General features: G+C 46.7%; 10 protein-coding genes across 10 annotated transcripts; 5 read left to right on the top strand and 5 right to left on the bottom strand.

Annotated features, from left to right (window-relative positions):
- Positions 1–1,600: 1,600 nt before the first annotated feature.
- On the bottom strand, positions 1,601–2,941 carry TGAM01_v206316 (mandelate racemase/muconate lactonizing enzyme domain-containing protein; the record flags this gene model as incomplete). Its single annotated transcript, XM_018807043.1, has 4 exons — positions 1,601–2,348; positions 2,407–2,518; positions 2,599–2,708; positions 2,766–2,941. 4 exons carry the CDS (start codon positions 2,939–2,941, stop codon positions 1,601–1,603), a joined length of 1,146 nt encoding a protein of 381 aa, XP_018659744.1.
- A 520-nt stretch (positions 2,942–3,461) lies between these two features.
- On the top strand, positions 3,462–4,576 carry TGAM01_v206315 (dihydrodipicolinate synthetase; the record flags this gene model as incomplete). The annotated part of the gene is made up of 3 exons (XM_018807042.1): positions 3,462–3,916; positions 3,978–4,070; positions 4,141–4,576. 3 exons carry the CDS (start codon positions 3,462–3,464, stop codon positions 4,574–4,576), a joined length of 984 nt encoding a protein of 327 aa, XP_018659743.1.
- Positions 4,577–5,051: 475 nt separating this feature from the next.
- On the bottom strand, positions 5,052–5,470 carry TGAM01_v206314 (hypothetical protein; the record flags this gene model as incomplete). The annotated part of the gene is made up of 2 exons (XM_018807041.1): positions 5,052–5,199; positions 5,268–5,470. 2 exons carry the CDS (start codon positions 5,468–5,470, stop codon positions 5,052–5,054), a joined length of 351 nt encoding a protein of 116 aa, XP_018659742.1.
- A 1,823-nt stretch (positions 5,471–7,293) lies between these two features.
- Positions 7,294–8,113, top strand: TGAM01_v206313 (3-oxoacyl-(acyl-carrier-protein) reductase; the record flags this gene model as incomplete). The annotated part of the gene is made up of 2 exons (XM_018807040.1): positions 7,294–7,738; positions 7,803–8,113. 2 exons carry the CDS (start codon positions 7,294–7,296, stop codon positions 8,111–8,113), a joined length of 756 nt encoding a protein of 251 aa, XP_018659741.1.
- Positions 8,114–9,430: 1,317 nt separating this feature from the next.
- TGAM01_v206312 (hypothetical protein) lies at positions 9,431–10,162 on the bottom strand (the record flags this gene model as incomplete). Its single annotated transcript, XM_024549844.1, has 3 exons — positions 9,431–9,583; positions 9,660–9,980; positions 10,064–10,162. The coding sequence occupies 3 exons, from the start codon at positions 10,160–10,162 to the stop codon at positions 9,431–9,433; spliced, it is 573 nt and encodes a 190-aa protein (XP_024405408.1).
- An 827-nt stretch (positions 10,163–10,989) lies between these two features.
- On the top strand, positions 10,990–12,594 carry TGAM01_v206311 (hypothetical protein; the record flags this gene model as incomplete). The annotated part of the gene is made up of 1 exon (XM_018807039.1): positions 10,990–12,594. The coding sequence occupies one exon, from the start codon at positions 10,990–10,992 to the stop codon at positions 12,592–12,594; it is 1,605 nt and encodes a 534-aa protein (XP_018659740.1).
- Positions 12,595–13,931: 1,337 nt separating this feature from the next.
- On the top strand, positions 13,932–16,389 carry TGAM01_v206309 (hypothetical protein; the record flags this gene model as incomplete). The annotated part of the gene is made up of 5 exons (XM_024549843.1): positions 13,932–14,059; positions 14,136–14,906; positions 14,969–15,391; positions 15,456–15,864; positions 15,919–16,389. The coding sequence occupies 5 exons, from the start codon at positions 13,932–13,934 to the stop codon at positions 16,387–16,389; spliced, it is 2,202 nt and encodes a 733-aa protein (XP_024405407.1).
- A 106-nt stretch (positions 16,390–16,495) lies between these two features.
- Positions 16,496–16,876, bottom strand: TGAM01_v206310 (hypothetical protein; the record flags this gene model as incomplete). The annotated part of the gene is made up of 1 exon (XM_018807037.1): positions 16,496–16,876. One exon carries the CDS (start codon positions 16,874–16,876, stop codon positions 16,496–16,498), a length of 381 nt encoding a protein of 126 aa, XP_018659738.1.
- A 1,795-nt stretch (positions 16,877–18,671) lies between these two features.
- TGAM01_v206308 (hypothetical protein) lies at positions 18,672–20,758 on the bottom strand (the record flags this gene model as incomplete). The annotated part of the gene is made up of 5 exons (XM_018807036.1): positions 18,672–18,854; positions 18,920–20,078; positions 20,152–20,259; positions 20,331–20,697; positions 20,755–20,758. The coding sequence occupies 5 exons, from the start codon at positions 20,756–20,758 to the stop codon at positions 18,672–18,674; spliced, it is 1,821 nt and encodes a 606-aa protein (XP_018659737.1).
- A 4,216-nt stretch (positions 20,759–24,974) lies between these two features.
- Positions 24,975–25,910, top strand: TGAM01_v206307 (hypothetical protein; the record flags this gene model as incomplete). The annotated part of the gene is made up of 1 exon (XM_018807035.1): positions 24,975–25,910. The coding sequence occupies one exon, from the start codon at positions 24,975–24,977 to the stop codon at positions 25,908–25,910; it is 936 nt and encodes a 311-aa protein (XP_018659736.1).
- Between the last annotated feature and the right edge of the window lie 2,066 nt (positions 25,911–27,976).

Raw genomic sequence — 27,976 nt, 5'->3', positions numbered from 1 at the left:
ATGTTCGGGAGATTGAAGGGCTCCACACGGATAAGAGATCCGAGTCCACGGAAAAGTAAGCCAAAGCTCGCACGCCGAGCCAAGGGTTTTCTTTGGACATGGTTAGTGCCATTGAATTGGCCGCCTATCTTGGCATTATTGATCACGGGGGAATTATTGGCATTTTGGCTTTGACGACGGGGATGAAGGACTTGGAATAGGGTTCTGTGTAGATGAAGAAGTAGCTACAAAGCGCCGTGGGCACATGGCAACTGTCAAACGAGAGGAACAGGCATGCGTCTGTATCATTAATTTTTGATCAAACTTTTTGCATTACAAACGGCATACATGTGTACATATATTAATAAACAGGATTACAAATTTTCATTTTGGCTTCACTTCTATTTTATTCACTGCTCCTAGTAGTTCTCAACGAACTAAAAAGACTTTTGGCGTGTTATGTGAATGTGCTTCGTTCAGTCGCTTTTTCGACAATAAGTATAGGGCAGCTAACTTTTTTGGTAGCTTCTGATGCATAACTACCAATTTCATCTAAGGTAATAGCATACTCTAAGATGGTTCACTGTTCTGATATAGTTTAAAAGCCTTTCGGTTGACATTTCATTTACAACTCTCTTCTATTATACGCGAAGACAGAAATAAAGCATGCGTGCTGTACACGGACAGCTAGTGGACAGCAAACGATCAAGCTTCTCTGTGATACGGATGCAATTGGAATATTGCTATCCATCGACATCTATAGATCGGGAACTGAAGCACATGCATATGCAGATACGGCAGATGGCCCCGGAATAGTAACCGTAGTGCATGCATTCTTGTGTCTAGACCTGTGGTGTGGGAGTTTGCAGAGTTCATGATTGGTGGGTAATTTAGATGTGGAAAGAAAGGTGATGCATAATCTTGAAGCAGTGCATCATTGCTAAAAGCGGAAAGTATACTCGTAAAGGTCGTGGGATTGGTTCATCATTGACGATACGGGACCTGGGAATATAGCTTGAAGCTATTCGTTATTCATTGATGAAATAGATAGCACTGTTTGCTAAGGTTGGGTCAGGGCTAGATGTGACTTCGGATTGAAGAGGCCTGTATGTATAGCTGGCATTAAAGAGAACGACTGTTAGACCTACAAATGATTTGCTTGCCATACCCCGGATCCTTGAAGATAGAGCAACGTCGTATAGGCTCATCCATTATGCTGGACATAACACACTGGATACTCCCTCCACCAAGCTTCCAGCGCTCTTATATGTTACTTCCAATGGTTAGTTTCCTTAATAAATTTGCATATCTAATAACTTAGAAAGCTTCTTGTTACCCATGCTTTGGATCGATGATGGCGGAGGAGGCCCAAATCGTGTTTTATCTTACTCTTTGATGAGAACTTCTTTAGTGTAGCCACTTAGTTAGTTGATCTTAATGCTATTTATACCATGTTGTAGCAATATGTGACACGACAACGTCGAATTATCTCAAGCTGATAAAAGAACCTCATTCATTGAGCTAAACCGAAACACCTGTTACGAATGCTGCAGCACAACACCGTCTATCGAAACCAAGCACCAAGCACTTCTCTATCCAAGTCAATATCTTCAAAGCCCGATTACCACTCTCTGATTTCGCCATCCGGGCCCCTAAATGAGGGTGACTCCCACGGTACGCAATCCTTAGACAACTTCCGGATTGCCTCTTCATCTACCTCTATGCCCAAACCAGGACCTGAAAGTACCTTGATGTAGCCGTCATCAACTTTCCAGACTTCAGGGTTCTTTATGTAAGTTTCAATATCCTGTCCTGTGTTGTTGTAATGGATTCCAAGGCTCATCTCTTGTATAGAGAAATTGGACGACACTGCGTCAACTTGCACATTTGCAGCCAAGGCAATCGGTCCCAAAGGACAATGTGGCGCTAGGGCAACATCGTATGTTTCGGCCATTGTTGCGATCCGCCTCAACTCAGAAATGCCTCCAACGTGGCAGATGTCAGGCTGTAAGACGTCCACGCATCCCGCTTCCAAGTACGGACGAACGTCCCATCGGCTGTAGAGACGTTCGCCGAGGGCAATAGGGGTACTGGTGAGTTGAGCCAGCTCTTTGATTCCGCCAATGTTCTCGGGTAGTAGTGGCTCCTCGATGAAGAGAGGCCGATGCGGCTGAAGCAGAGCGGCCAATTGCTTTGCCATTGGCTTGTGAACACGGCCGTGGAAATCGACTGCGGCATCCATCCCAAGGCTTTTGACGACTTTTATCCTCCTCACCACATCATCAAGCACTGATGGCGAATCCAGCCAGCAAACATCTGCGGTTCCATTCATTTTGACTGCGTGAAACCCTTGCTCTTTGCGAGCTATTCTGTTTGAGATTATTAGCCTTGATCATGCATTTTCAACATAGAAATTTTCTTGCTTACGCTTGTTGTTCCACCTCATCTGGGCGGTCGCCCCCGATCCAGGCGTATACTTTGAGCTTGTGCCTCACTTTGCCGCCCAGAAGCTCATATATCGGGACACCCAGTTTCCTACCTAGAGCCTAGTCAGTGTTATTCTCAAGTGCAAATCAATGTCGTTGGAATCCACCACAACTCATTTAATGGTCATTTTACCTTTTAAATCCCACAATGCAATGTCAATTCCGGAGAGTGCACTCATAAAAACTGGCCCGCCGCGATAAAATCCAGTGCGCCACGCCATTTGCCAAATGTGCTCGATCTCGCTGCCTTTGGTAAGCCGATTTCCTAATCTGTCCAGATGCCGAATCTGGTGAACCTACTCAGCGTCGTGTCCTTTGAACTTCTCAAACCACGCATCTAAACATCCTTCAACTGCTTGTGTATGTCCTTCTAGAGATGCTTCGCCCCAGCCAACATTTCCATCTTCGTCGGTAACTTTTACGAACAGCCACCGAGGCGGGACGCGAAAGTACTCCATAGATTTGATTCTCGTCATAGTGAAATGTGCGACAAATTTGACCTAAATAATACAGCCTGTCTGATGAATGGGCGCAATGCAAGATGACAATGTGTTGCTCGTATGATTTGGATGTCTAATAATACTTGTATATACATATAGTAGCATCCACGGCGAGAAACCAAGGAGAAACATGAAAGAGAATGTGGCCGAGGAGCTCCACCAATACCAACAAGGCTTACTTGCTTTTACTTGTTTGGAGCAGAAACGCCTCCCCGCTGAGTGGGACACAAACCCCCACCACTCCACAGCGCACGGAAAAGCAGAGAGGGGATTGAGGATCGGGCGGGGATGCTGCCTATAATCCGGGAGAATGTAGCCCGAGTGCCATGGACCGATGATGCTCCGGTAAGAGGGTTATTTGAAGTGGTACGACGCTCTTCATGACGGAATGAGGGACAGTTGAATGGCTTGAAATATCTGGATTCTCCTCGACGAGAGAAGCAATTTGGTTTTTACTGCCATCATCTAGGAACATTTCACATATTCCAACAGCAAAATGGCCTCACAGACGGCACCACCACCGGGGGTCTTCGTCCCCGTCCCTACGTTCTTCAAGTCTGCCGCTGATTCAAATGGGCTCGTCGAGTCCAAAGTCGATATCGAAACCCAGGTGGCTCACAGCGTGTATCTCGCCAAAGCCGGCATCACTGGACTGACCATCCTCGGATCAACAGGCGAGGCCATCCATCTCTCCCGGAAGGAGAGATCCGAGCTTGTTGCCGGTGTGCGGGCCGGGCTCACAGAGGCTGGCTTTCCAAATTACCCGATAATGGCTGGGGTACTTACAAACGGCATCTCTGAAACCCTCGAATGGTTGGAAGACTACGTAGCAGCCGGAGCTCAGTGGGGTTTAGTCCTGGCGCCTGGCTATTTCGGAAAGGCTGTGAACCAAAGCAACCTTATCGAATGGTTCACAACGGTCGCCGATCGAAGCCCATTGCCAATTTTGATGTGAGTGTCCAGTCTCACATTTTACTACGTGTGTGCAAGGATCTAACAGATGGTTACTTAGATACAACTATCCGGGTGTTACCAATGGGCTTATCGCGGAGCCGGATACATACAGAGCCCTAGCCAAGCATCCCAAAATCGTCGGATGCAAGATGTATGTGTTGTTTTTGATGTCGTTTTCCGTTCCATTTCCGAGGAATCTCTCTAACCTGCGATGTGACTAGGTCTCATGGAGACGTTTCTTACCATGTTCAAGTATCCCTTGACCCTCAAATTGATCACAGCAAATTCCGTGTGTTTAGCGGCTTTGGGCAACAGCTTGGGCCGATTGTTGTGTTTGGTGCCGCCGGTGTGATTGACGGGTTGGCGGCGTTCTATCCCAAGACCGTGGTCAGACTCATGAAGCTTGCGAACCAAGGATCATACCAAGAAGATGTTTTACAAGAGATCAGGAAACTGCAGTTCGCTGTTAGCCGTGCTGAAGAGTATATTGTTAGGTCTGGAATCATTGGCATTCGGGAAGGCATCATCCGAAACACTGGTCTGGGAGCACTTGAAGGAGGTCGACTGCCGCTGAAAGGCAGACTGCCTGAGGCGAATTGGACCTCGTTGCATCAAACGTATTTATCAGACATTGAGCAGATAGAGGCTACTTTGTAAATCTAGACTTTTCTATAGATAATTAAGCTGGTTGTCATAGCTTTAGTACATTGTTCTGTAGTGTTTTTTGGTAACAGTACCGCGTTGCAATAATAAACCGGCAAACTTACTTATCACTGCTGCCGAAGAGATCTATTAGCTGCGCCAGTTGGCCTTTTGTTGCTTATACTACTCTATGGTCTAGCGTGAGCGCAATTGATAAGAATTGTAATTCTATATGTCACTTTGGGGTCTCATCAAGACTAAATTTCACCGCATACCTAAGCGTACCTATTGTTGAATCTGGTAGAGTTTTTATTCTCTATTATTTTCTTTTTATCAAAACATCTTTTCTATCATCGTCATAACTTCAAATGACCTTTACATATTAAAGCAAGGCTTTTACATATATAGCATATCGGAAAAGAACTATTATGAACGTTTTCGGGTATCTGAGAGTTGGCCTGGCATCCCCTAACCCTAAGAATCTTCAATTCTAAGCGGTAAAATCGCATGGCAGTGAGCCGCAGCAATATCCGTGCCCTGAACTCAAAGCTCCCTGAAAGTCAATGTTGTGGCATCCATCGTTGGTCCTCCATATAAGAGCGTAAAAGTCGTAACCACCCGGAGTATCTTCCCCGAAACTGGTCTCAAGTCAGTTATCTTCAAGCCGCGGCCTTTTCCTTTGCTTCTCACGTTCGAATAAGCTTACTATACAGACTCCTGCGTGCTCGAAAAGCCGTAGTTGAGATCGCCAGAGTAAATTGATCCAGTATTGTAGTCGGTCAAAGTGATCAGTTGATAGGCGGGACCCTCTCCGCTAACTGTCATCGCACTGGCAGCCATCTGGCCGTAAAACGCGGCGGCGGGCCCAGCAAGGGCGGCGATGGCACCGAAAATGACAGCAACTTTCATTGTGAGCTGTTCTGTCAGAGAGCTTATAGAAATTCCGTTACAATTGAGTATTTTATGCAGCATTGAAGTGGTAGACTGATGGACTGTTCAGGAAGTTTGTATGTAGATCTTATAGGCTATTTATCTTCAGACGCCAACCAATAGCACTTTCATTACCAAGGTTGGCTATTTTAAACTCAAACAATTCCACAGTATGTTGTATTTGACATATCTTCGAAAAGTGCTACGCACCTTCTTTTTTTGTGAAAGTGTCTGTGAGATTCAATCTTACTATACTTCCTTGTTACATTCAGGTTCCTGAGCTAGAGACCGCGAAACGACTTCGCACACCTGAATGGAGGATAATAAACTTGACTCTTGGTTCATGTCTTACACCGCTTATAGAAACGGTCAACTGATAATATAAGGCACTGGTTTGTTTGGTGGAAAAAATTAGCTCATCGTATTCGCATATCGTTTAACACGGGTCGCTCCGCTATGTACCCAGATAGGTAGCCATGGTCTTATTTAAACGATAAACGATCGCTTGGGTCGCTGGCGACGCGGGACTGTGTATGGTATGTAAGCTAAACCGAGAGAGGCTATGTGGCAGTCTGGATGTTATGTGAGATTGCCAGGCCGAAGATTCTTCTGTGGTAATTCTAGATTCTACGAAATCTTGATTGGTGTACCTGAAGAAACATGCTATCTACGAGTTAAGCGCAGGGAAGTACGGTTAGCATCAGAAAGTCGGCTTATATACTGTTTTGTTCAATGATTTAAAGGTGATGTTAAGGTTAAGAATTTAGCACAGGGTAGCCGAGCGCATTGTGAAAAGCCATTCCGAGTCCAATCCAATTTCCTGCTCTTATGGGCGCTGTATTTCTACAGAACATTCAGATTTATCGCGCGACGATGAGATTCTGAGAGTTCTCGTTCAATTACCCTACAAGCCTCGGTGTATTCAACACTAGGGAAGCCGGTCTTTCGCGTCTTGCCGTACATGATGAACATCCTCAGACGTGGTCATGTGTAAGAAGGCGCCGGATATTTCATGTCCACAGTCTTGACCGTCATCATGGCTTCTCAAGTCCTCATGAACTAACGTTGAGCCGCACGAAAGTATTGGTATGAAGTCGGTCTCTTATTTCCAGCTATTGCTCGCTTTTCATCTGAAGTGGAGTCTCATCTATTTACTATGATACGATGCATGTGACTTGAAGCTTTATTTTCTTAACATAATCTTCTCAATAAGGAGAGAAATATAGATACGCGTATTTTGTAAACTGTCCATTATAATCCTATAATACGGGCCATACCCACAGCTTCTATTTTCGCTGGCTAGCAACGGAAGAGTACATGTGCCCACTTACATGAAGTTTTGTGCGCACAAAAGTGTCCGACATCTGTACTGTTTCCGTCGCAAGCTTCAGACACCGTGAAGCGCTGCTTGTTCCGATGCCCTAATTGGGCCGCGGGCTTTTATTAGCGGAAGAAACATGAAGCGAGTAGCCAGCCATCGTGTGCCGGAAACAGTGGAGCCTGCCCGCACTTTGAACTGAAGCCTCCGCATCGTCAACTTGACGAGCATCTAGCCTGTCGATTTATGGAGTACTGAAGAACACAGCGCCAGAGTCTTTCGAGATTTCATCCACTTGGCCGTAGTATATAGTGTGTTTGCGGGCAAAAGATATTGAGACAGGCCGGTCTTGCTTTCTGTTTGTCTTCTCATCAAGCTCATCATCAAGCTCATCGCCAACTGCATTTGTTCACACTAATTCGGCCGCAAAGATAGCTCAGTCCGGTATTTTCGACATCAGCAGCCAAACAAGAAGGACTATACAATGGCTTTCGCAGGCAAGATTTACGCCGTCACTGGGGGTGCAAGTGGAATTGGATTAGCTACGGTCAAGCTATTGGCTGAGCAAGGAGCTACTGTATGCTTTTCAGACGTCAACACAACTGCCCTGGCGGCAGCCGAGACCTACTTGAAAGAGAAGGGGGCGAAGTTCTCAGCTACCAAGGTAGATGTATCAAAAAGAGCCGAAGTAGATACGTGGATTGAGGGCATTGTCAAGGAATTTGGACAGCTGGACGGCGCGGCCAATATCGCTGGCATTATTGGCAAGCATCACTCTATTCACTCTATTGAAGAACTGGAGGACGACGAGTGGGACAAGATCATTGCAGTAAACCTTACGGGCTGTATGTATTGCATGAGAGCTGAGCTGAGGAATGTCAAAGACGGCGGCTCCATTGTCAATATGGCTTCGATCCAAGGAATCACGGGTAAGTGGCCAATTTAGTTATACTGCTCCGTTCTACATATCGCCTAACTCTTAGTCACTAATAGGTCTGGCCTTTCACGGAGGCTATGGTGCGAGTAAGCATGGAGTCGTTGGCTTGACTCGGATAGCGGCAAAAGAGTACGGCAAGAGGGAAATCAGGGTTAATGCTGTGGCTCCCGGGTCAATCTACACCCCAATGATGCAGCAGGCTTGGGATATTAACGGACGTCAAGTAGATGCCCCTTTTGATGACCCCACTGCATTCCAGAGGCAAGGAAAGCCAGAAGAGGTTGCAAAGGTTGTTTTATTCCTGCTGGGCCCAGACAGCACCTTTGTTAGCGGCAGTGTTTATTCGGTCGACGGTGCTTGGCTCTGATCTTGATGTAACATCAATATAAAACAAATCTCACATTTATGCCATTGAGTACTTAGCATTACCATTCTGATCATGATGCTGCTCTTAATTCATTGTCTTCTTCCTAATCTAAAGTAAATCTTGGATGATAGGTTATTCTAGTAAAGTCTCTATTTATCTAACGCTCACTGCTGCTACATGATTCTAGAATCCTTTGTCGGAAACCAGATGTAATTGGCAATATCATGAACTAGACAATAATGGTTTCCTCATGGTAATTCCATTTCTGTCTCTATACAAGTTCTACTCAATGCAAGGCAGAAAATTAGACTAGGGAATGCTATCGGCAACAATATTGATGATACTGTTACCATCTTTGCTAGACATCTTGGCTTTCTCTTACTAGTATCAATATCTTCCGAATATCTCTTTCTTTTTCAGCTCGGATAAATGCTCGGTAAGTAAGCTGCTCAAACGTCAAAAGAGTCAAGATAGATCAGTCTATACGCTATAACGGAATGAATCTGTCGGAAAACGTCAACACTGCTGTAAATATAGAGTCTCAATGTCGTGCTCTATTTGGTGGACAAATCTGTAGTCCCTTTTTCCGACGGAAATGCTGCTCTCTGTTGGCGGAAAATACTACCGTTTCCCGAGAGCTTTAGACGGCAGCCCAGTTCGAGTTCGCCTAATTAGTCAAACGGCGTGCTCTTTACGGAAAATGAGAGCTACTAACATGACGACTGAGAAAGTCAAATCATTTTGTCAAACTCGGCGCAATATATCTATGACACTTTACTAGGTAAATATAGTGAATGGTAATCAGCTGCGAACTGGTTGAACGTGACACTCTTACAGGGATATTGAAAAGCGTACTGAAAACTTGTTTGGCAAAGAACTCGGGATGTTTAATCATGACATGTGAGTATACGAGTACACATACAAGGCATAAACAGGATGCTAAATGGTTACAAAAACCTTTATATATTTGAGATTATTGCGTATACTTGGAATAAAAGATAATTATCTCTGTATTATAATATGACAGGCAACTCTACGCCCAAACTGCTAACGTCTGGCTTGCCCTATTATCAGTGAAATAATGGCCTGTCGTATCTACTTAAGAAGCATGCATCGGTCTTGTTTACTGTAAAAGGTTTACTGCTCTCATTTTAGCGTCTCGCATTATATTAGAGCATTTCAGCGTATATAATGATTACATTCAGCTGAGGCACCATGAGAGTAAACACTTCGCTGGCATCGTCGCCACTAGTATCATCCATATACCTCTTTATAACTGGTTTACTGCCGTACATGTTTCTCTGTACTCTTTCACCACTATGTCATTTTATTCAAACTCAAGAAGATGCCCCAAAATAGTCCAGCCGTACTGCCAACTAGTTGTCTGTAGTCAAAAGGCACCACACTCAAATTCAAGAGGCCAATAATTGGCCACACACGGTATCCTGCAATTAGCATAGGCCAAAAGTCCTGCTCATTGGTCGTTAGCTTCTTCTGAACCTTCCCACACAGGGATAGCTAGTTTGTTGAAGGTGGAGTGACCTACTTTTTGGATATTGTTCCAAATCTGGCTGTTACTCTGAAATGTCATGCCACCCATGAGGTAGATGAAAGCCACCGTATTGATGGGTGCACTCAATGATTGATCCAAGAGAAATTTGATTGCCGTATTGCTTAAGCTTAGACGATCTTTATCTGCGTCTTTGCTTTGCTTTTGTGGTGGTTCTGAGTCCGATGATGACTCGTTTATTGGCTTTCTAGATGGCCATTTGCGCTCTAAGAACTCTTGCCATTTGTAGTTTGGCGGCGTAACAAGAGCTGTGTATACTACAAACCGCAGTATAGACTCTAGTTCAACTTCAAAAGACTTTTTGTTGAGTGGCGATTTTAGTACCCAATGAAGTAAGAATTATAGAAAAGAGGAGAATCAATGGGGGGCGTCAAACGAACCTTGGTTCTATAAGCCGTAATGCCCTGAGCACACACTCCAGAAAAGCCGTTGAGCAAAGTCGCTTGAAGAGTCGCTTCCGCAACTTTGGAATCCAACATTATTGTGGAAAACCTTGGTGGTACCGATCAATAGTCTGCTGCTCAATACAGAGTCCTAACGGTAAAGCCTGCGATGCAATGAAGCTATTTGAACGCCACCGCCGGATAAGCCTGTTTTGGCGGCAAAAGATATCCGTCAGACTAAGAATCATCGCCACGGGCCGGATGTACTCAATCGCTAAACGACAGTTGTTAGCATCTAGCCAAGAGTGACATCTTTCGGCACCTTCCTGGATAAAAACAAAGCAGGCTACTCCGTATTTGAGCTTTTAGCGCCGAAGCTGAAGCCATAACCCCAGCCCACGAGGCTCTCATGGGTGCCATTCCAGGATTCTGGACGGCCGAAAGCCGGCATTACCCCGCGTCAAAGGTCCATGCTACACGAAGGAGAAATGCTCGGGAGTTGGCAAGCGACTTGTCGAGGAGGCACGAGAGTGTTTTTAGTCTCAAAAGCTGTTTGGACGGATCGCTGATCCGCAAAAGGCTCGCTATTGTGGGGGTTAGCCGATTGTGGGGTATGGGGAGTCTGGATCTCACCATGTTGCTTAGCAAGGGGTCAAACAGGGCCAAGGCCTTTGGAGACAGGGCATAGAAGGTTTTTCATGGTGGTGGTCATGCGGGCGAGGTAATCTATAAATTCTCCCGGCTTGGACATCTCCAGCATTGTGACAGTCGATCGTCACAGGGCGAGGCGAAACGCTACAGAGTAGACATAAAGAGGCCATCTTGGACGTCTTAAACGGCCGTCAACTCTTCTTATTCTTCTTTGGTATCTTCACATTCGTATCAACTCATCAGTCCTCCACACTCTCCTGTCGATCTTCAACATGGAGAAGACCGGTGTGTCCACTCTCCACGAGGAGAGCCTCCCCGTCGGGACTGGGGAAAAGGCTACGATCAACGAGATCGCAGATAACGCGCGGCTAGCTGCCGAGGCCGAGCACGAGCTGTCACCGTTTCAAGCCGTCCGACGATACCCCAGAGCTGTTCTTTGGTGTCTTCTTATCTCGATGTGCGTTATCATGGAAGGCTATGATACTAGTTTACTCAGCAACTTCTACGCCTATCCGGAATTTGCGAAGCGATATGGCAAATTCAACGAGATATCCGGCAACTATCAGCTGTCAGCGCCATGGCAAGCTGGCCTTGGCAACGCCTCTGGGGTGGGATCCTTCTTTGGAACCCTTCTCAATGGCTACCTCGTCCACCGGTTCGGGCATCTGCGAGTCATCACTGGCGCGCTCTTTTGCCTCACCTGCTTCATCTTTATTGTATTCTTCGCTCCCAACAATAAGGTTCTGCTCGTTGGCGAGTTCCTTTGCGGTTTCCCCTGGGGTATCTTCGCGACAACAGCCCCCGCCTATGCGTCCGAAGTGTTGCCTATGGCGCTACGAACCTACCTCACGAGCTGGACGAACATGTGCTTCATCATTGGACAGTTGATTGCGTCCGGTGTTTTAGCAGGATTGGTGAACAACACAACACAATGGTCATATAGAATCCCTTTTGCCATCCAATGGTTCTGGCCAGTTGTCTTGGGCCCTATTCTTTTCTTTGCCCCTGAGACTCCGTGGCATCTTGTTCGAGCAGGAAATATCGATGAAGCAAAGAAATCACTGAAGAGACTGCGTCCCAACGATAGTGAAGAAGAACTACAAGAGTCGCTTAACCTGATTATCTATACCAACAACCTTGAGGAACAACTCTCTGTCGGAACTTCATACTGGGACTGCTTCAAGGGATTCGAGTTGCGTCGGACTGAAATCTCCTGCATGTGCATGGTTGGCCAGGTTCTTTGTGGCATTTGCTTTGCGTACAACTCTACCTATTTCTTCCAGCAAATTGGGTTGACCTCTACGCAAACTTACCACCTCAATGTTGGCGGTACTGGCATGGCCCTATTTGGAACCCTTGTGTGTTGGTTCTTCATCATGCCCAACTTTGGCTACCGAACCACATACTGGGTAGGAATGGGAGGCATGTGCGCCATCCTCATCATAATTGGCGGCTTGAACGTCCATACCAACGAGAAGCCTGTGGCTATGACACAGGCAGTCCTTACGCTTATCTGGACTCTCATCTTCCAACTTTCTGTCGGCCAATTGGGATGGGCTCTCCCCGCCGAACTCGGGTCAACTCGTTTGCGCCAAAAGACAATCTGCCTTGCCCGAAACTCTTACGCTGTCACTGCCGTCGTTGCAGGCGTTCTGCAGCCTTACTTTATGAACCCAAGCGAATGGAACCTCAAAGGCTACACCGGGTTCATTTGGGGCGGAACCGCTTTTCTCATGACCGTATGGGCCTATTTCCGTCTCCCTGAGTCCAAGGGCCGCACTTATGAAGAGCTCGACATCCTATTCGCTAGGAGAGTTTCGGCCCGGAAGTTTGCCAACTACAGAATTGACGCTTTCAATGAGGATGTGTTGGCATAGACATTTCAATCTACTGTTTACAAAGACAAGGATGACTAGATAACGTCAGCTCGACTAGGCTTCGAAGTGGAGAAGACGCATTGACAGTTTTGAGTATTATTTCCATGGAACTTACGGGCGCCAGAAAGTCGCGGATGTTCGGTTTGGTGTTTGAAGTGCTTAGTCTGCATGTATGTACTTTTCGTCGCTTATACCTAATGCCGTTCCTTGCCTGGAAGGGTAGGTAATCAAGGATACCGCGGGATCCAGCACTCTAAATAACTTGGTAGTTCTAAATCTAATGAGACATGTTTATTTGCATCTTGCCAATCATCTGCGATTATAATAAAGCATTCGACTAAGTCGTGGAGATTTCTGAGACACGAGTCCTCTGGTTCGAAAGCAAGTTAACATACGAAGATACTGCAAGGCATAGAGCAGGGCTTGGCAGTTCCGATTGACTTACCGACCCCTCAACTGAACTGTACCTCTTACTCCTAGGAGTGAGATTGTACTTATTTCTTACATATTCTCCGTACCTAGCATTACGTAGTACCATAATACTATTGACTCAATATTCTATTCCGATCGTGCGTCCTTGAATCGCCTTGCAACCCATGTAACATAGGTAAGCGTCGCATCAGGTTATCACAGGCACCACCTTGCGACGTTGAGTTGTCAAGCTGTCAGGGCTATTCTTCATATAAGTATACTTGCTATATGGTAAGAAGAAATATGCTTCCTACATTAATTAGGACTTCTTGATAGGCATTTTCTCTTTTGAAGTATTTCTGCCGCATCAAAGAGTAGCTAGATAGTACCTAGAAACACGGTTCATCTTCACCTCTGGCGGCCCATCTTCGCGAATCCAGTGATACGGAAAGAGCCCATAAAACCGCCGAGGCAAAGGTCCCACCCCCCATCCCAGCTTTATTTTAGGGGCTCATGCCCTGCCAAAGCGCGGGGAACCAATGCCGCCGGTTTAACATCATTGGCCTCTTCGAGTTTACAGGGCCTGTCTATGCCTTAGTTGGCGCGAGGTTGCCAGGAAAACCGCAACTTATGGAGCGTTGTAGACACATAGTTGCACGCTAGAGGCCAACGAACCTATTGTTTATGGCTAGGCTCGTGTCCATTCTCGCATTTGTTTTGTAACTAAAAAAACGTTCGATTTACGAGGTGATTTGCCAGGTGCATTTTGTATAAACTTACACAGTGTCTTTGAAAGAGCAGCTTCTGACCATATTCCCGGCGCGCTCAATCTCCCGGCAGCAGTGTCAAATGCATTAGCCGTCCGTCTCCGAGTCCATGCCCCGGAAGTCAATCCTGCTCGGATATCGAAGCTGCACATAATTAACATGGACGGGTACGCGATATCCGTTGCCGATCCAGGCGCACAACCGTCAACGCCTTCGCGGCAGACGAGCAGAGACCTCAGAGACTCGAAGCGGATGCGGGTGACGCGCGCCTGCGACAGGTGCAAGAAGTGAGGCTCACTTTATGCCCCCTTTTGCGTGTCTCAACACACATCCGCTAACAAACTGCTTTGCATCGCCATACAGGAGGAAGATTCGCTGTACTGGATTGCAGCCCTGTCGGCTGTGCATTGAGGCCAATACAAACTGCACGTATGATGCCGCATACACCCGGGGTAGACACGGCGCGGTGGTGCCTCGTAGAAGCAGTCGCGCCTCTCCGCCATCACAGGCATCACAACTCAGCAGCCGGCATGAGCGCCAGACATCAGACTCAGCGCGCTGGCATGCTGCTAACCAACAAAGTCCTGTTACCTCCAGCCGACATCAGCGCCTCAATGACGAGCCTCCGGAGCCTTATCCAGCCCTCGGAGACCCCACACAGCCCGGGACTGAGCCGTTATCTCGGGCCTCTCCTGAGCCTGTGCAGACCGATCTTGAGGGCCACTACGTCGGCCCATCCTCCGGAGTCTCGTTTCTGCTGAGGATTCAAAAGAGGCTAGACCAATTTGTGTCGTTTCCGCAAGGATCTTCCATCTTCACGTTTGGCGACGTGCCGCTGCCGTATCTTGACTCTTTGCAGAATGAGGCGCCGTACTTTGATCCAACGCTCTATATGATGTTGTCCAGGAGCGAAACAACGCGCCTTGTTCAGAGGTATTTCGATTTTGCTGTGCCTGTCGACAGATTTCTTCACCAGCAGACCATAGAGATGTGGCTTGAGGAATTGTATGAGACCAAGGGGAAGATGCACAATAGAGAAGATGCGTCCATCCGGAAAGCTGTCTTGTTCATGGTATTTGCCCTTGCTCAAGCGCATATGAGCCAGAGACCAACATCTGATGATGCCGATGTGAGGTATGGCTATTTTGTAAACTGATACCGGACTGACATCTTGTATGGTTGCTAACTTTTATCAGTGTCCGGTATTTCCTTGCGGCACACCAGCTTCTATCGAGCGAGAAAGGAGCTATCCGTCTAGAGAGCATCCAGGCTCGACTACTGCAATGCCTCTGGCTGTTATCCGAGTCACGAATCAACCATTGCTGGAATCTCTTTGGAACCGCTGCGCGACTTGCATATGCTATTGGCTTACACCGGAAGCGTCATGCTGATCGTATCGACCGCATAGAGGTAGAATGCCGGAGAAGGACATTTTGGAGTGCGTATGCTTTAGACAACTACCTCAGCATGGCACTGGGAAGGCCACGCACGTTTCATGACGATGACATCGACCAAGAGCTTCCATCTTGTGTGGATGATCACCAGATTTATGCCGATCATGTCAACCAAGACAGCACCCTCGGACAATCAGTAATGTTGGGGCCGGTGGCCTATGCCAAGTACTAAATCCCCCTTTATTGAACTCAGGGTCGTCGAAATCTGCAAGACTAACTATTGCTATAGGATGTCTCGAATTCTGAGCATGATTCTTCGCAACGTCTACTCCATTCACGCAACATCGCGTGATGAGAAACACGCATTTGCCACCATACATACCAAGGAACTTGTTGAATGGCGAGAAAACGTCGCTCATTTTCTTGACCCTGTGACCCATATGCCTCTGATACCCATCTTCCAGCGTCAGAAGAATGTCCTCAATCTGGCATACTGGCATACTATGATCCTCACTCATCGACCCTTTTTACTGCGAAACTTTGCAAATCTGCAGAATGGTAGCAGGCCAAGGCGTGACGATCGCGAATTCGAATCTCGCATCGAGCAAAGTGTCAACGAATGCCTGCAGGCGGCTACGAATATCACGAGAACGGTTAATGATATGTACCAAGGAGGACAGCTGTTCCGAGCATATTGGGTAGGTCGCGAAAAACTCGCACTGTCAAAAAGCAATGCTAATCCATCCATATAGTTCACATCATATTTCGCCTTTTCAGCTGCGGTCATACTGTATGTTTACACGATCCAGAAAAGCAATGAGCCCGAGGACATATACAGTGGCTACCTCTCGGCTGCGACTCGTTGCCAAGACCAGCTCTCCAATCTCGCAGAAGACGGATCTTTAGTCGCGAGATACTGTCTAGTGTTGGAAGAGCTGCGCCTCGAAGCCCTAAGGCAAACAAAGCAAGGCCGAAACTATGCACGGTCGCCAACACAGAAACAAATCGCCTCGTTACCAAATAACACGAACGGCACTGACGCATATGAAACCACTGCAGATGGTACAATGGGCGTGACGGACCTCGGAGCCGGTATGACGGATATGGGTGGCATTGGCGATATATACGTGACACCTACCGACTCTCTCGCCGAGATGACTGGATGGGCTCAGTTTGATGCCATGGTCAGTGTTTCGATGGATGGATTTTCACTGAATATTTAATGGGGCCATATTCGCTGAAATATCGCTTCAATTATGGTGCACATATCAGTTATGCGAACGAAGCAATAATACCCCCCTCTCAAATTACTTCTTAAGCCAGCACCAGTCAATTCTTCGATCTCACAACCACTTCCTTGATCCACTCAATCCTCCCATCTTCCGCAATCTCCGCAAACATGAAAGTCTCGGCAGGCAGCCCGGTTCCATTCTGTAACGTCGTCTTCGATGCGTGCCGCTCTGCAAGCTGGTTTCCATCACGCAGAAATTGCACAGTCGTGAGCTCGACAACAAGCTTCATTTCGCGCAAGCGACGCATATGCGCTACAAAGCCATTAAAGTCGTGATGTTCGTCTACGGCGTCAAATTGAAACGAGGGGGTGAAGATTTTCGCCAAATCAGTTTCGGTTTCCTCAGGCTTCCCAGAAAAGAGGCTCCTGAGGGTAGCTTGATATGTTTCAGCGCTGTCGGCAAAGGTAGCTCGAGTCATGATGAACGGGTACGGGATATTGAATGATATAAGAATATTATGTTTTGAATTATTTTCTTGCCTTATGACGTTCTAAAGAGTGCTGAGCCTGGATAAATGATTCCTTGTCTTTTATGTGTGGCGCGAATATCGCTGCCTGAAGTATTCGTCACCAAATCGACGTTAGTATATCTCTCCGCTGATGGATCAAAGGAAGATCAAGGAATGCTAGCTATATCAGAATGTTACTGCCTAAATCAGGCTTCAAGTAATTATGATCGCGTAATTCTTCCTGAAAACTGCCAATTTATCGATCCATTATGATATCGCCCTGATGTACAAGGTAGTGTGAGAGCAGCGTATGAAGCTACAGCAACTTATAAGGTGTTAGACGATAGTGGGAATTCGTCTGCAATAAGACATCCTGTGACTAGAGAAATATAAATCCTTTGCGACACTCTTTCTAAGGTAATCAAATTTTAGCTCGGGCAGAGGCAGTTTAAAGAGGAAATACGGCAGCGGTTTCATCAACCATGTAAGTCTGAGCTGAAGTATATCGCCTCACCCGCTGACCCACTTACGCCTAATTTAGTGAACCTTTGACAGGTAGACTTTCGTGACTGTCAAATGGTCACTCTACACAATTTCCGCCAACCCCAATATACAGGAAATCGAGAAACGATCGACCAAACGTTCTACTGAGAAGAATTAGCGTTGAGCCAAAAAGCCTGAAGCTAATATCGCAGATGTATACCATGCGAATTACTAATTCTGAGAAGCAGGCAGAAGAATAACTACCTAGACGTAGAAACAGCGCTAGGTTAAGTTGGCAGAAAGATAAACATTGAAGTTGGCAGCCTGAATGCTTGAAGCCATAGTAGCTTACGCGGAGGAATTATCTCCATCTCATAAGAGAGAAAGATGAATAAAGCTGTTGAGCGCATGTAAAACAATGATTGACGGAGTGGTCAAATCCCCGAGCTTAGATCTGCAGACGGAGCCTCGCCTCTCGCCTAGGCCGAAGTCCGACAGCAAATCCAAGCTCCAGTAAGAGTTTCTACATTGAGAAGATGGACATGAATAGTGAGAAAATCATTGGTTGCTCCTTGTGTCTCGTCTACTCCATAAGATTATTAGATCGATGGCGCAGCAAGTGCCCGAGTATTGGTATTGGTATGGCTACTAGAATAATAACCTTAATCATAGTTACTGTGTTGTACTGTAGCGAGAACGAGAACTTCAGCTGTGAACATGCTTCTTTTAGTATTATTGCCTAATTCAAGAAGGGAGAAATTAAGCCCTGGTGATCCTGAAATCCGACCAGTGTCAAAGCTAACAGTACTGTGACTCATCGCCAACAGCACGAAGTCATCCGCGTTACAACGCGTCCCCAAAAGTGGCGCTAGGTATGGTAGCAGCCTTCTAGTCTAGCTGTAATAGTTCAAGCACCAGCTGCATCAGGATCAAATCATTGAAATACGATTTATACGGCGACTCACATTTTGAATTTCCCCTTTCGGGGCGACCCGAAGCCGAACCCGATACCGAGTCGGCTTCGGAGTCAGGCTTGTCACCGGAGTGGCTCTACGGCCAGCCGCATAAGTTCTTGAAGTGGTGGGTATCTAATATTTTTATTCTTGTAAAGCCTTCCTTCAAAGACTTACTTTCGCTCACTAACTTGGACCTGCTGTCTTCGCCTTTTGATCTACTCTGAACTCAAAGACTTATGAAACAACACCACTGCTGATCAAAACTTGCCAGCCTTGATACACCACAGAACTCTGGTTGCTTATCATTCCCAATAGCTGCAAGTTCTTCATGCCTTCTCTACATCTCTTACTACATTCTCCTCCACTGTGTCCGAGTGACTTAACCGAGCTTGCGAGTGTGTTGGTGTGTCCTGCTCCAGCATATAGACATCATCATCGAGTTTATGATGTCTGATCCAGAAGACGATTGTTTGGACGAAGAGCGCAATGGCTGGACCACCCCAAACCCACTATATCAACCAGAGCAGTTAGCATTCCATTACGGCACATGTTCAACATCGTCGCGTCAACTTACAATCAAATGCGGGTCGGCAATAGCCGGGATCAGAATCTCGCCGAGAGCGCTCGACAGGGCGGTGGTGAATAAGAAGAGAGCAAAGACGACAGACTTAAGATGAGGCGGCGAGCGCGAGTACGCCAACTCGTATGCTGTGACGTTACAGAAAAGCTCGGAAATGGCACCGAGAGCAACATTGGGAATCTGCCACCAGATGTTGATGGAAGACACGTCGTCGCATGTGCTGGCCTGGTAGCCGCAGGGGCTCGTCTCATACACTCTCCACTGGACAATGGCACCAATAGCACCGGAGATGGCTGCGAGCATGAAGCCAAACGTCATGCGGCGGATGGGGCCAAATTTGATACCATACCTGGCCAAGAGAGGATACAAGCCGTGAGAAAGGACCGGCGCGACAGCGATAATGACGAGAGGATTGAAGTTGCCAAGCAAATCGGTCGGTGCTCCATTGTTCGTCATGGATGCGCCTTGGTTCGACTGAACAGCACCAACACCTCCGTCGTTGATATTATAGACGGGGAAATAGAGGAAGATGACACAGGCTTCCATGGTGCGCTGCACGTCCAACACAGCTCGGTCCGTCCATCCTACCTGAACCCCTCGCTCTGACAGCTTGGTTGGAGTGGCTGCTGACCAAAAATCCTTCTTCCAAACCTGAAACTTATTATATCTGAGACTGGCCCAAATAATCTTGAAAAAGTTGACTATCTCAGATCCTTGAGGCTTCTTATTGATGATCTTCTTATAGATGCTCAGCAAGAGGAAGGGCAGCAGGAAATAGACAATACCCGGCAGCAGGAAAGACAACCAGAAGCCAACATATTTCTCAGTATACGTGGTCGCAATGGCGAAAAAGGCACCGACGTTTACCGCGGCGTAGAAGATTAAGAACACTCTCTGGATCGTCGTTTCCGGATCAACAATGACCTTTTCTCCTGATTTGAGCGTCTTGATAAGCTGTCGCTGGTCTTTATATTGGTCGGCAACGATCGGTGCGACGTTGGGCTTGAAGATACCGGCACCGATGGCCAGGGTGAAGAAAGAGACAATGAAGGGTGCGAGGCCTTTGCCGGCCTTGAGAAGAGACGGAGCAGCTCCGCCAATCATGATGACATGGGCAACAGCACCGATGACAACGCCGAGGATGATTGTCTTGCTATATTGACCGGCACATTAGCACCTTTGTTATGCTCGAAACCGCATTTCTTCGCCTTTCGATGGTTACTTACAAGCGTCCGAGACGTGTGTCGGCGATATAGGCGCCCAGGATGGGGAAGACATAGGCCAAAAACGTGAACAGGGTGCTAAACGCCGAAGCAAACTGAAGTCCTTGGTTCCTAGATGAGTAAAGACGACGGTTACTCCTGAAGTCCTGACCACAAGATTATGGACCTCGTGTTATACTTACAATGCGCCCGCATGGCCATTAGGGTTGCTCTTTGGAACGGCACCGCTTCCATTGCCACCCTTAGGAAGAGGAAACTGCATAAAGTCGTTGAATACCTGACTGGCACCATAATAACTCGCGCGCTCAGCAACCTCGGCAACGCAGAGTACCCAGGAAATCCATGGAATGGTTCCAGCGACCTTTCGAAGAGTGGCCTTTTCTTCCTCCGTTGGCTCTCTCCCGTCAACATCTAGAGGGGCCTTTTCTGTGTCGTCATGAAGTCTGTCAAGAGCAGTGCCAATGTTTTCGCTTTCGATCGGGGCGGCGCCAGAGAGGATCTCCACGGTGCCATGCACATGCGTGGGACCATCGGCAACGTGGTCTGCATCTGTGTCGAGTGTTGAGTAAATGCGAGACATTCATAGAGCGCCGGGACATTACATACTCATCTTGGTCGTTGTGATCCAGACGACTCTTTCCAAAGCAACACAGAGTTCAGCAAGAACGGATTGTGTCGAAGGCGTTCCTTACCTCGCGACTTGCGAGCAATGATGATGGCGATCCAGCCCATTCTTATCTACCACCGAGCAGACCAACATACTGCTACCGCACAACCATACGCGAGCAGATGCGAGCCGTCCACCCTGGTTCCACCCGCAATTAAGTGCATGTTCCAGGGTGGAACATAACATGTGCAACCTAGGGATCGGTTTCCATCATCTCTTTTACGAGCGTAAGGCAATACGCCTACAGCGTTGGATAACATTGGCGAGTCAGGGGATCATCCGCCGAAGCTAGACCACGCCTGAGACAAAAGTTCCCAAATAGTGCAATATTGCCGGGTTTATTTCGATACGGTTGGGAGATGTTTATTTGGCTGGTTATGTCTGATACTAACAGGTCCTTGGGTTTGGGCAACACACGCAGCCTTCGCCCTCCTTTACGTCTCTATTCCACAGTGGGCAACATTCATGCATCGCGGTCTTCACAAATTTAAAATAAACATATGCAATACTCCGAACGATTTGAGATTATCACGAGGCCGCATGCAGGCCCGAAAGCAAGCCATGAGTGGTATTGGCGGCTGAGGAGGTGAGATCGAGATGGAAGAGGGCTAAAACAAGCAGCATGCATCGTCCCGTCGCTTACCCACCTGGATCATCCTACTACGTTTTGATACCTATACGCACCTATGTATACCTATGTCTACATATGGAGACGTATCATTTGGATACAGAAAGGAGCAATGATAAGAAGCCAACAGCATTCTCGCCTCTGTTTCGACTCGGTCGTTACGAACGTTAGTCCAAGAGAAGGATCACAGGCACCACGCGCTGAAGAACCCCCACACACTTCTCACTCTTATCCAGACATAACAAGTCGGCAAACCGGCACCGCAGAACATCTGGCGCAATCGAGTGGTATGGTTGCGACAAACGCTGATTTGCAGGTTTTGACGACGCAGCTGCTTACCCCAGCTTTTCCCTTGCTCAATTACCCATTGAGCATATTGAAAAGGGCCCCCTGGCATCCAAATGCAGCAGGTTGGTTCGGTTGCGTGATAGCATCGTTGGGTGAGGTGCGAGGTCCTTTTAGCAGCTCTTTGATTCCAGATAACGAGTGTGGCCTCGCCGGTAAACTGCCCACATGCGGATATAATAGCCGCTCTTATCGTCCGTCTACTGGCTATCAACGGCGTCTGGTTTCTTTGGATTTCTCTCACTTTGGCTCTCTCTCAGCGTCTGAATCGCTCTGTTGATAGCATCCAAATCTCTCTCAATTTTTGCCACTAATAAATTACCATACCAGAGGACGTTAACAACAAGAAGAATGACTAGGAATAGCTGAAGCAAAGAGCTAGATTGGCTTTCGACATGGCACAGGCGGGGTACAAGATCAGTCGCCTGCTGCTATTTTACCTGCAGTACGGAGTGCTCCATACGATACGACTAAAAGTAGCAGTTTATTCAACCATGCCTATCTTGGTTTTTTTCGCTATCCACCAAGATGCTATCCAAACCATTTCCTCATTAGCGGCCGCACTTTCTAGAAGGAATTGGGCTGATTCTGGCGATCATTGTACAACGGATTGAACGGCAACATGAGCTGTGGGGACTTCTGATCGATGGGGGACGGCCTAAATCCATGGCTCAATTATGGTGCAGATGAGACCACCCAAGACATTCCGATTTGGGCACGTTACTTGTTGTATATGCGGCGCAAGTGCTGCTGCTCGCGGTGCTCAACATGTCATTTTCAGCATGAGAATTCAGCTGAGTTTGCTCTCGCCTGAAACCACTTACTTTTCGATTCAAAAAATTGAAGACGCCAACCCGTTAATCGAAATTACCTGCGCCAGTGCCATGCCCGAGATGTAGGTGCATATCTTGTGTAATGAGTTTCGCGTGTATTTTGACGGTAGGTATAAGCACTACACGTGCTTTGCGAGTGTTGTTATATTCGGCCTTGCCTTTTGAGCTAATTGTCTTTTGTGTCAAAATTCTTAGCAAGACGTCGCATTACATCTCTGCCATAATGTTTCTGACTATTTCCATAATTGCTTACGAGGTCTTGCTGTTGCTTGAGTCTACAACGACGTCTGCATCTAGAAAGGCTTTTTATTACTATTTCGCGGTATCTGAAACCAAGGCTCTTCTATTCCGCTTTCCAAACATTAGATCTCACCCTGCTCCGAGAGTGCCCTCTGCTGCAGAATACTATTGGCGTGCTTTTGCATACGCGCACATTAATAGTAGCCTAGCTGTAGACAAGTATCATGTGTTTTGTTACTGTATAGCTATGCGCTGATCAATACAACTCATGCATCTGCTAGCTACACAAGCAATGCAACCTGTCTGAAATCGTTGCTTTTGGCGACCGGCGCACTCATACGTCCAACATGCTCAAAAGCTGCGTCTTTCTCGCGACCAAAAGAGGTTAGTTTTAGTTTTCTGGCCATGCGTTTGGCATAGAATGGATCAGTAAGCCATTCTCCTTTACAGTAAACATCGTAAAATAACAGATTCATGTCACGATCGCGAGTAACAGCGTCAAGAGAGAGAAAACTAGCCCCTCAAACGAGTTCGTTATCTGGATAAGCATTGTCAATGCAGGCGAGGACACGAATTCTACGCATGAGTTAGATGTCACTGTTCATTGCAATTAGGGCTGAATCAACCAGATGATCAGAGAGAAAAAAAGGCCATTTCTCTGATATTTGTTTCGAAATTGTTTTGAGTATCTCCGTTATCTCAGCTCTATTAGCAATAGAGAGAAAGGTTTTAAAGCATAAAGTATGGCTTTATTTTCCTTCAGCATGCAATGTATATCCTCTTGAGAACCAAAGAGTGTAAGTTAGTGCCAGAAGCAAGATTTGCGGGCAAGCTCATTCATTTTCTTCTGAAAGTTATCTGCGCCACACCATATGGGCCAACATATTGACAAAGGAATAAGCATGTATATTTGCAGTACTGCTCCATCTATGCTAATGGCAACCCAACTCGTAAAATCGCTGCTTTATCTTCAGTAGCAACTACGCCCGTAGATCCGAACATCTCCAGAAGGGCCAACCCGACGCAGTAGGAATAACTCGAGCACTCCGGCCTATTATGCGTTATTCAATATTCATAGCTTTAAAGAAAACTATTATGCACCAAGTATTAAGAATGTGTTGACGTTTAGAATCTTATCATGATGACATGATATCCTGATGTGTCAATAGAAAAGGTACACCAAGATGTAAGGAAGCGACTCTGTTTGCTCGAGCTTCGCCACCCCCTCGCCCTTTTGCCTAAATGTATATACCCTTGAGAGCTGAGCCTGCCCCGGGGTAGAATAAGCCAACTTGTTCTCAATAGTTGCCTGCGTCGTCGGACATAGTTTAGAGGCAATATGTAATTGTGCCAAACACGGTGTTGCCGAGGAGCCGCTTTTGTAGACCGCTGACTGCACCTCCAAGAGGTTGCATAGGAGTCAGAGCTTTCTAACATCTCGTATAATAGCCAATTGGGATTCCATGATTTTCATTGTATTCGGGAGCGCGCAGGTTGGCTGCCTAGAATGAATCTTGTCATTGCCCCGTGCGTCGTCAAAGTCTTCAGCTAGTCACTGCCTCTGTAGCTTGGCTTTATGTCTTTGCGACTTACTCCATTAATACGAAACAAGCATATTCTCTAGCGCGTTCCTCTACCTCTTTGGTGAGAATGGTGAGAAGCGTAATTGGCACATAGCTTCTTGGTAGCTGGTCGTTGTATGCAATTTGACACATCGATAGTGTTAGATGCTGAGTTTTATGCTCATTTGGTCTCAGCAGATTGAGGAGGTTTATGTCCTCGATGCGAATATATTTCAGTACCTACGAGGAACTCTGCAAAATTGTTTCTAGAGCCAATGACACAGTGCCTGTGACGTATTGGCTGCTGTTGGACCCGAATCGCGCATGTTGTTGGTACAGCGTGGTCCAGAGACAATAGACTAGCAGTGCTCAGGTGACACTACATGTACATATCAAGGCGGTCGGTGGCTGACAATCATTTCTTCCTGTCAATCATTTAGGTATCCAACAGTACACCAACTACAAAGCTTCCTCTCTTTTGTTTCTTGTCTGCTCTGTCTGGCTCAGCACTAACCCACTTCGACTCAGCTATCGACTCTCCATTATCAACAATGCAAGAAATAGATCCTCGGGCGCACAAAACTGTCAGCATCGTGCGCATGTCCTTCCAGCCCGCTCACAAGGACAAAATAGAAGCTTCCGAGGAATGGTTCACTGCAACGGATAAGCTCAAGCAAGAGCCTGATATAGCCTTTGTCACCAAGGGACAGGCAATCGACGACGAACTCAACATCGCCCTTTTCATCTCCTGGGACTATGCTGCAAAACCATCGGCCAGCTTCTTGTCGGGAAATATCCATCACATCTTTTCGCCCCTCGACAACTTCCTTGCAAAAAAGCCCCGCTTGATGTGTAACCTCTATTGCACTCATCCAGGACAGTCCACTCATTCATTCACAACAAGCCGGTCGGGTTACGCAAACATGAGAGAGATGATGATGGTGCGCGGGCCAGTTAATGTGATCGAGGCAGCGATGGTGAAGATAAGCGAAGAGACCAGCAATTATTTGGACGCTTTGGGCGTTGGAACGGACTTTTACGATCTATACTTTTCTGAAAAATCTCTTTGGGGCATAGGTGCACTCTATCGTGTGAGGAACGAAAATGGCAATGAAGAGTCAAGTGGCGAGGAGCACGCCGATTGTGCTACCTTTGCCTTCTCCCTTCTATGGTTCAGCCCCTCAAGGCGAGCCGAGTTCCAAGACCCCAACATCCCTGATAGCGCGATACCGCCTGTCTTTCAAGAATTCTTATGGCAGCAACTGGTGGCAAGAAAAGTGATCAAGCCGCTAGAGGAGGTTGGTGCCACCGTTTCATCATGGACTTATCACAAGGGAGAAATTGCCCGTGACCGGAAGGGAAAGGGAAGACTAGTTATAAGCAAGTTTAAAAGCTGGCTAGAGTTTGGATACATGGACGATGTCTCGCTTGCTGAGTTTGAGAGGCAATTGGCAGAAAAGGACCACCAAAGCGATTCGCACAGTTAGATGCGTTGGCAACAGTTGAATACATGTACACAGACGCACATTTCATCAATGATAGATGGTCATAGAAGCTACAGTTATTGACAGCCCATTAATGACCATCTATATTCTTGGCTAACCCATCTCCGGACCAATCAAAATTATCCAAGTACCTACACAACCATGGCTGTCAGTTTTCCGGTCATTGGCATATAAATTTCTTCGCAATGTAGAGACTTACGCCATCATGGCAAAGTAAGCATACGTTTCAGCGGTGTCAGTAGCCATCGCGGGCCCTGAATTTTGATCAAACTCAGTGCCGGGGTGGCTACGTGCCAAGTTAGAGCACCAGTCATACCCATCTGTTTTTGCCACTATATTAGCTGTATACTCTTTCAACAAATGCATGAAATGGTGGTCTCAAATCTCTTAAAGAAATGTCATTGTAGGGGGCAAAAACTTACAAGTCTTTACCGCCTTATACTCAATTTTTGACTACTTTTTAGAAGCAGTGGTGTATCTATACCTGTTTTGTTTTTCATCTTTGTACGCCCAGACTAGATCTCCATTTTTGCCAACGGCCTGTCGATCCGGGACTTCATGAGCCAAATAAATTAGCTGGTGATTCCAAAGCAGAGAGCCTGTATCAAGGAATGGGTGACTTACGTTGAATCACTTCGCTCTTTTTGCCAGACATACCCTCCTCAATTTCAGCTCCAAACCAATGTACGAGCTCATGAAACATGATGCGTGATCCAGATTCCTGGAAATCGTCCAAATGAGTTTCTCCTTTCACAACGCCATTTTTTCCATCTACGGGCGATTCTGTTATGAATACGTGATCAGAGAAAAAATCACAGAATGTGATGAAGTCGTATGGAGCTAGAGTAGTAGCAAAAATATCAGGACGGCAGATTTCTACCCCGTCGGATTTACCGTTGATGATAAATCTCTGCTTGTAATACCAAGCTCCAGTAGCTACCTCGAATGTTTTGGGCCTCGACAAATATAGCGGTTTCGTCGGGGTAGTAGATGGATCGTTCATTTCTTTGGTATACCACTTCCATGGTTTTTCGCCGCACATCCACAGCGGCTTGTTGTTGAGGCCCGAGAAACCGCGCGGCGGATATTTGACGTTGCCATATAAAGCTTCGTTCATCCGTTCATAGACACCTGGAAAGTGCACAAGTTACTCTTGGCGCGTATAAGTTGCCTCCTCAGCAAGGCAAGAAAGGGGGGGCGGGGTTAGGTTATATATAGCGTACCCAAGACCTTTTTAAAATATTCATCTTCTGGGTCCATTCCTTTTTCTTCTGGTTTGAAGCCAAACATGTTTTCAAAGGCTCTAGCAATGCGGTCCCATTCAATCCGATCCTGAACGTGGCTGGGGCGAGGCTGCTGAACAAATCGGACGTCTTTCAGTGCTTCAATAGCCATTTTCCCGACATCATTATAGGCCTTCCGCAATAGGGTTGATTGGTGCGAATCACAAGACTCATCATCGATATCCCAAATGTCAAGATTAGGGGGATCATTCTCCTCGTCAGCAACCAGTTGGAGACAAGAAGAATGGCAACGAGAATGGATAGGACGAGCATTGCAAGGGCAGTGAAATAAGGGTCCCAGATAATTATAGCTACAACTGTAAGAGTGCCAAAGTATACAAATCGGCAGATAAAGTTTCAGAATCTAATCAAAAACAACAGTTATATCACGGTTTATATAGTCTTTACAACCTTCGTAGTAGATACCATAGTGTAGGACATCTCTCCTGCAATAGAGATTAGACCGCCATCATGGCACAGCCGGGGGAGCTCTGACCTCCTAACAAACATGAATCTGGCGACGTGTACATTTCCACCTGATCCCTTTGGTCAGATTTACATTATTCACGCCTGTTCTCGATAACATGCGTTTCTATTTGCTTCATATAATGTTGAGGAGTAATAACAAACAATGCAACATGCCGCCTTAGTGGAGCTCCTCTTATTACCGTAAGCATTGGCCTTCTATTTCCAAGTCATTGAAGGAATACGACCTTTCGGAGACACCGGTTATGGTAATGAATCCGCCACTTGCTTGAACCTAGC

Source organism: Trichoderma gamsii, assembly GCF_001481775.2.
Source record: "Trichoderma gamsii strain T6085 chromosome Unknown Scaffold_21.2, whole genome shotgun sequence".
In the NCBI taxonomy this organism is placed as follows: Eukaryota; Fungi; Ascomycota; class Sordariomycetes; order Hypocreales; family Hypocreaceae; genus Trichoderma; species Trichoderma gamsii.
This window is presented reverse-complemented; position numbering and strand designations above follow the sequence as displayed.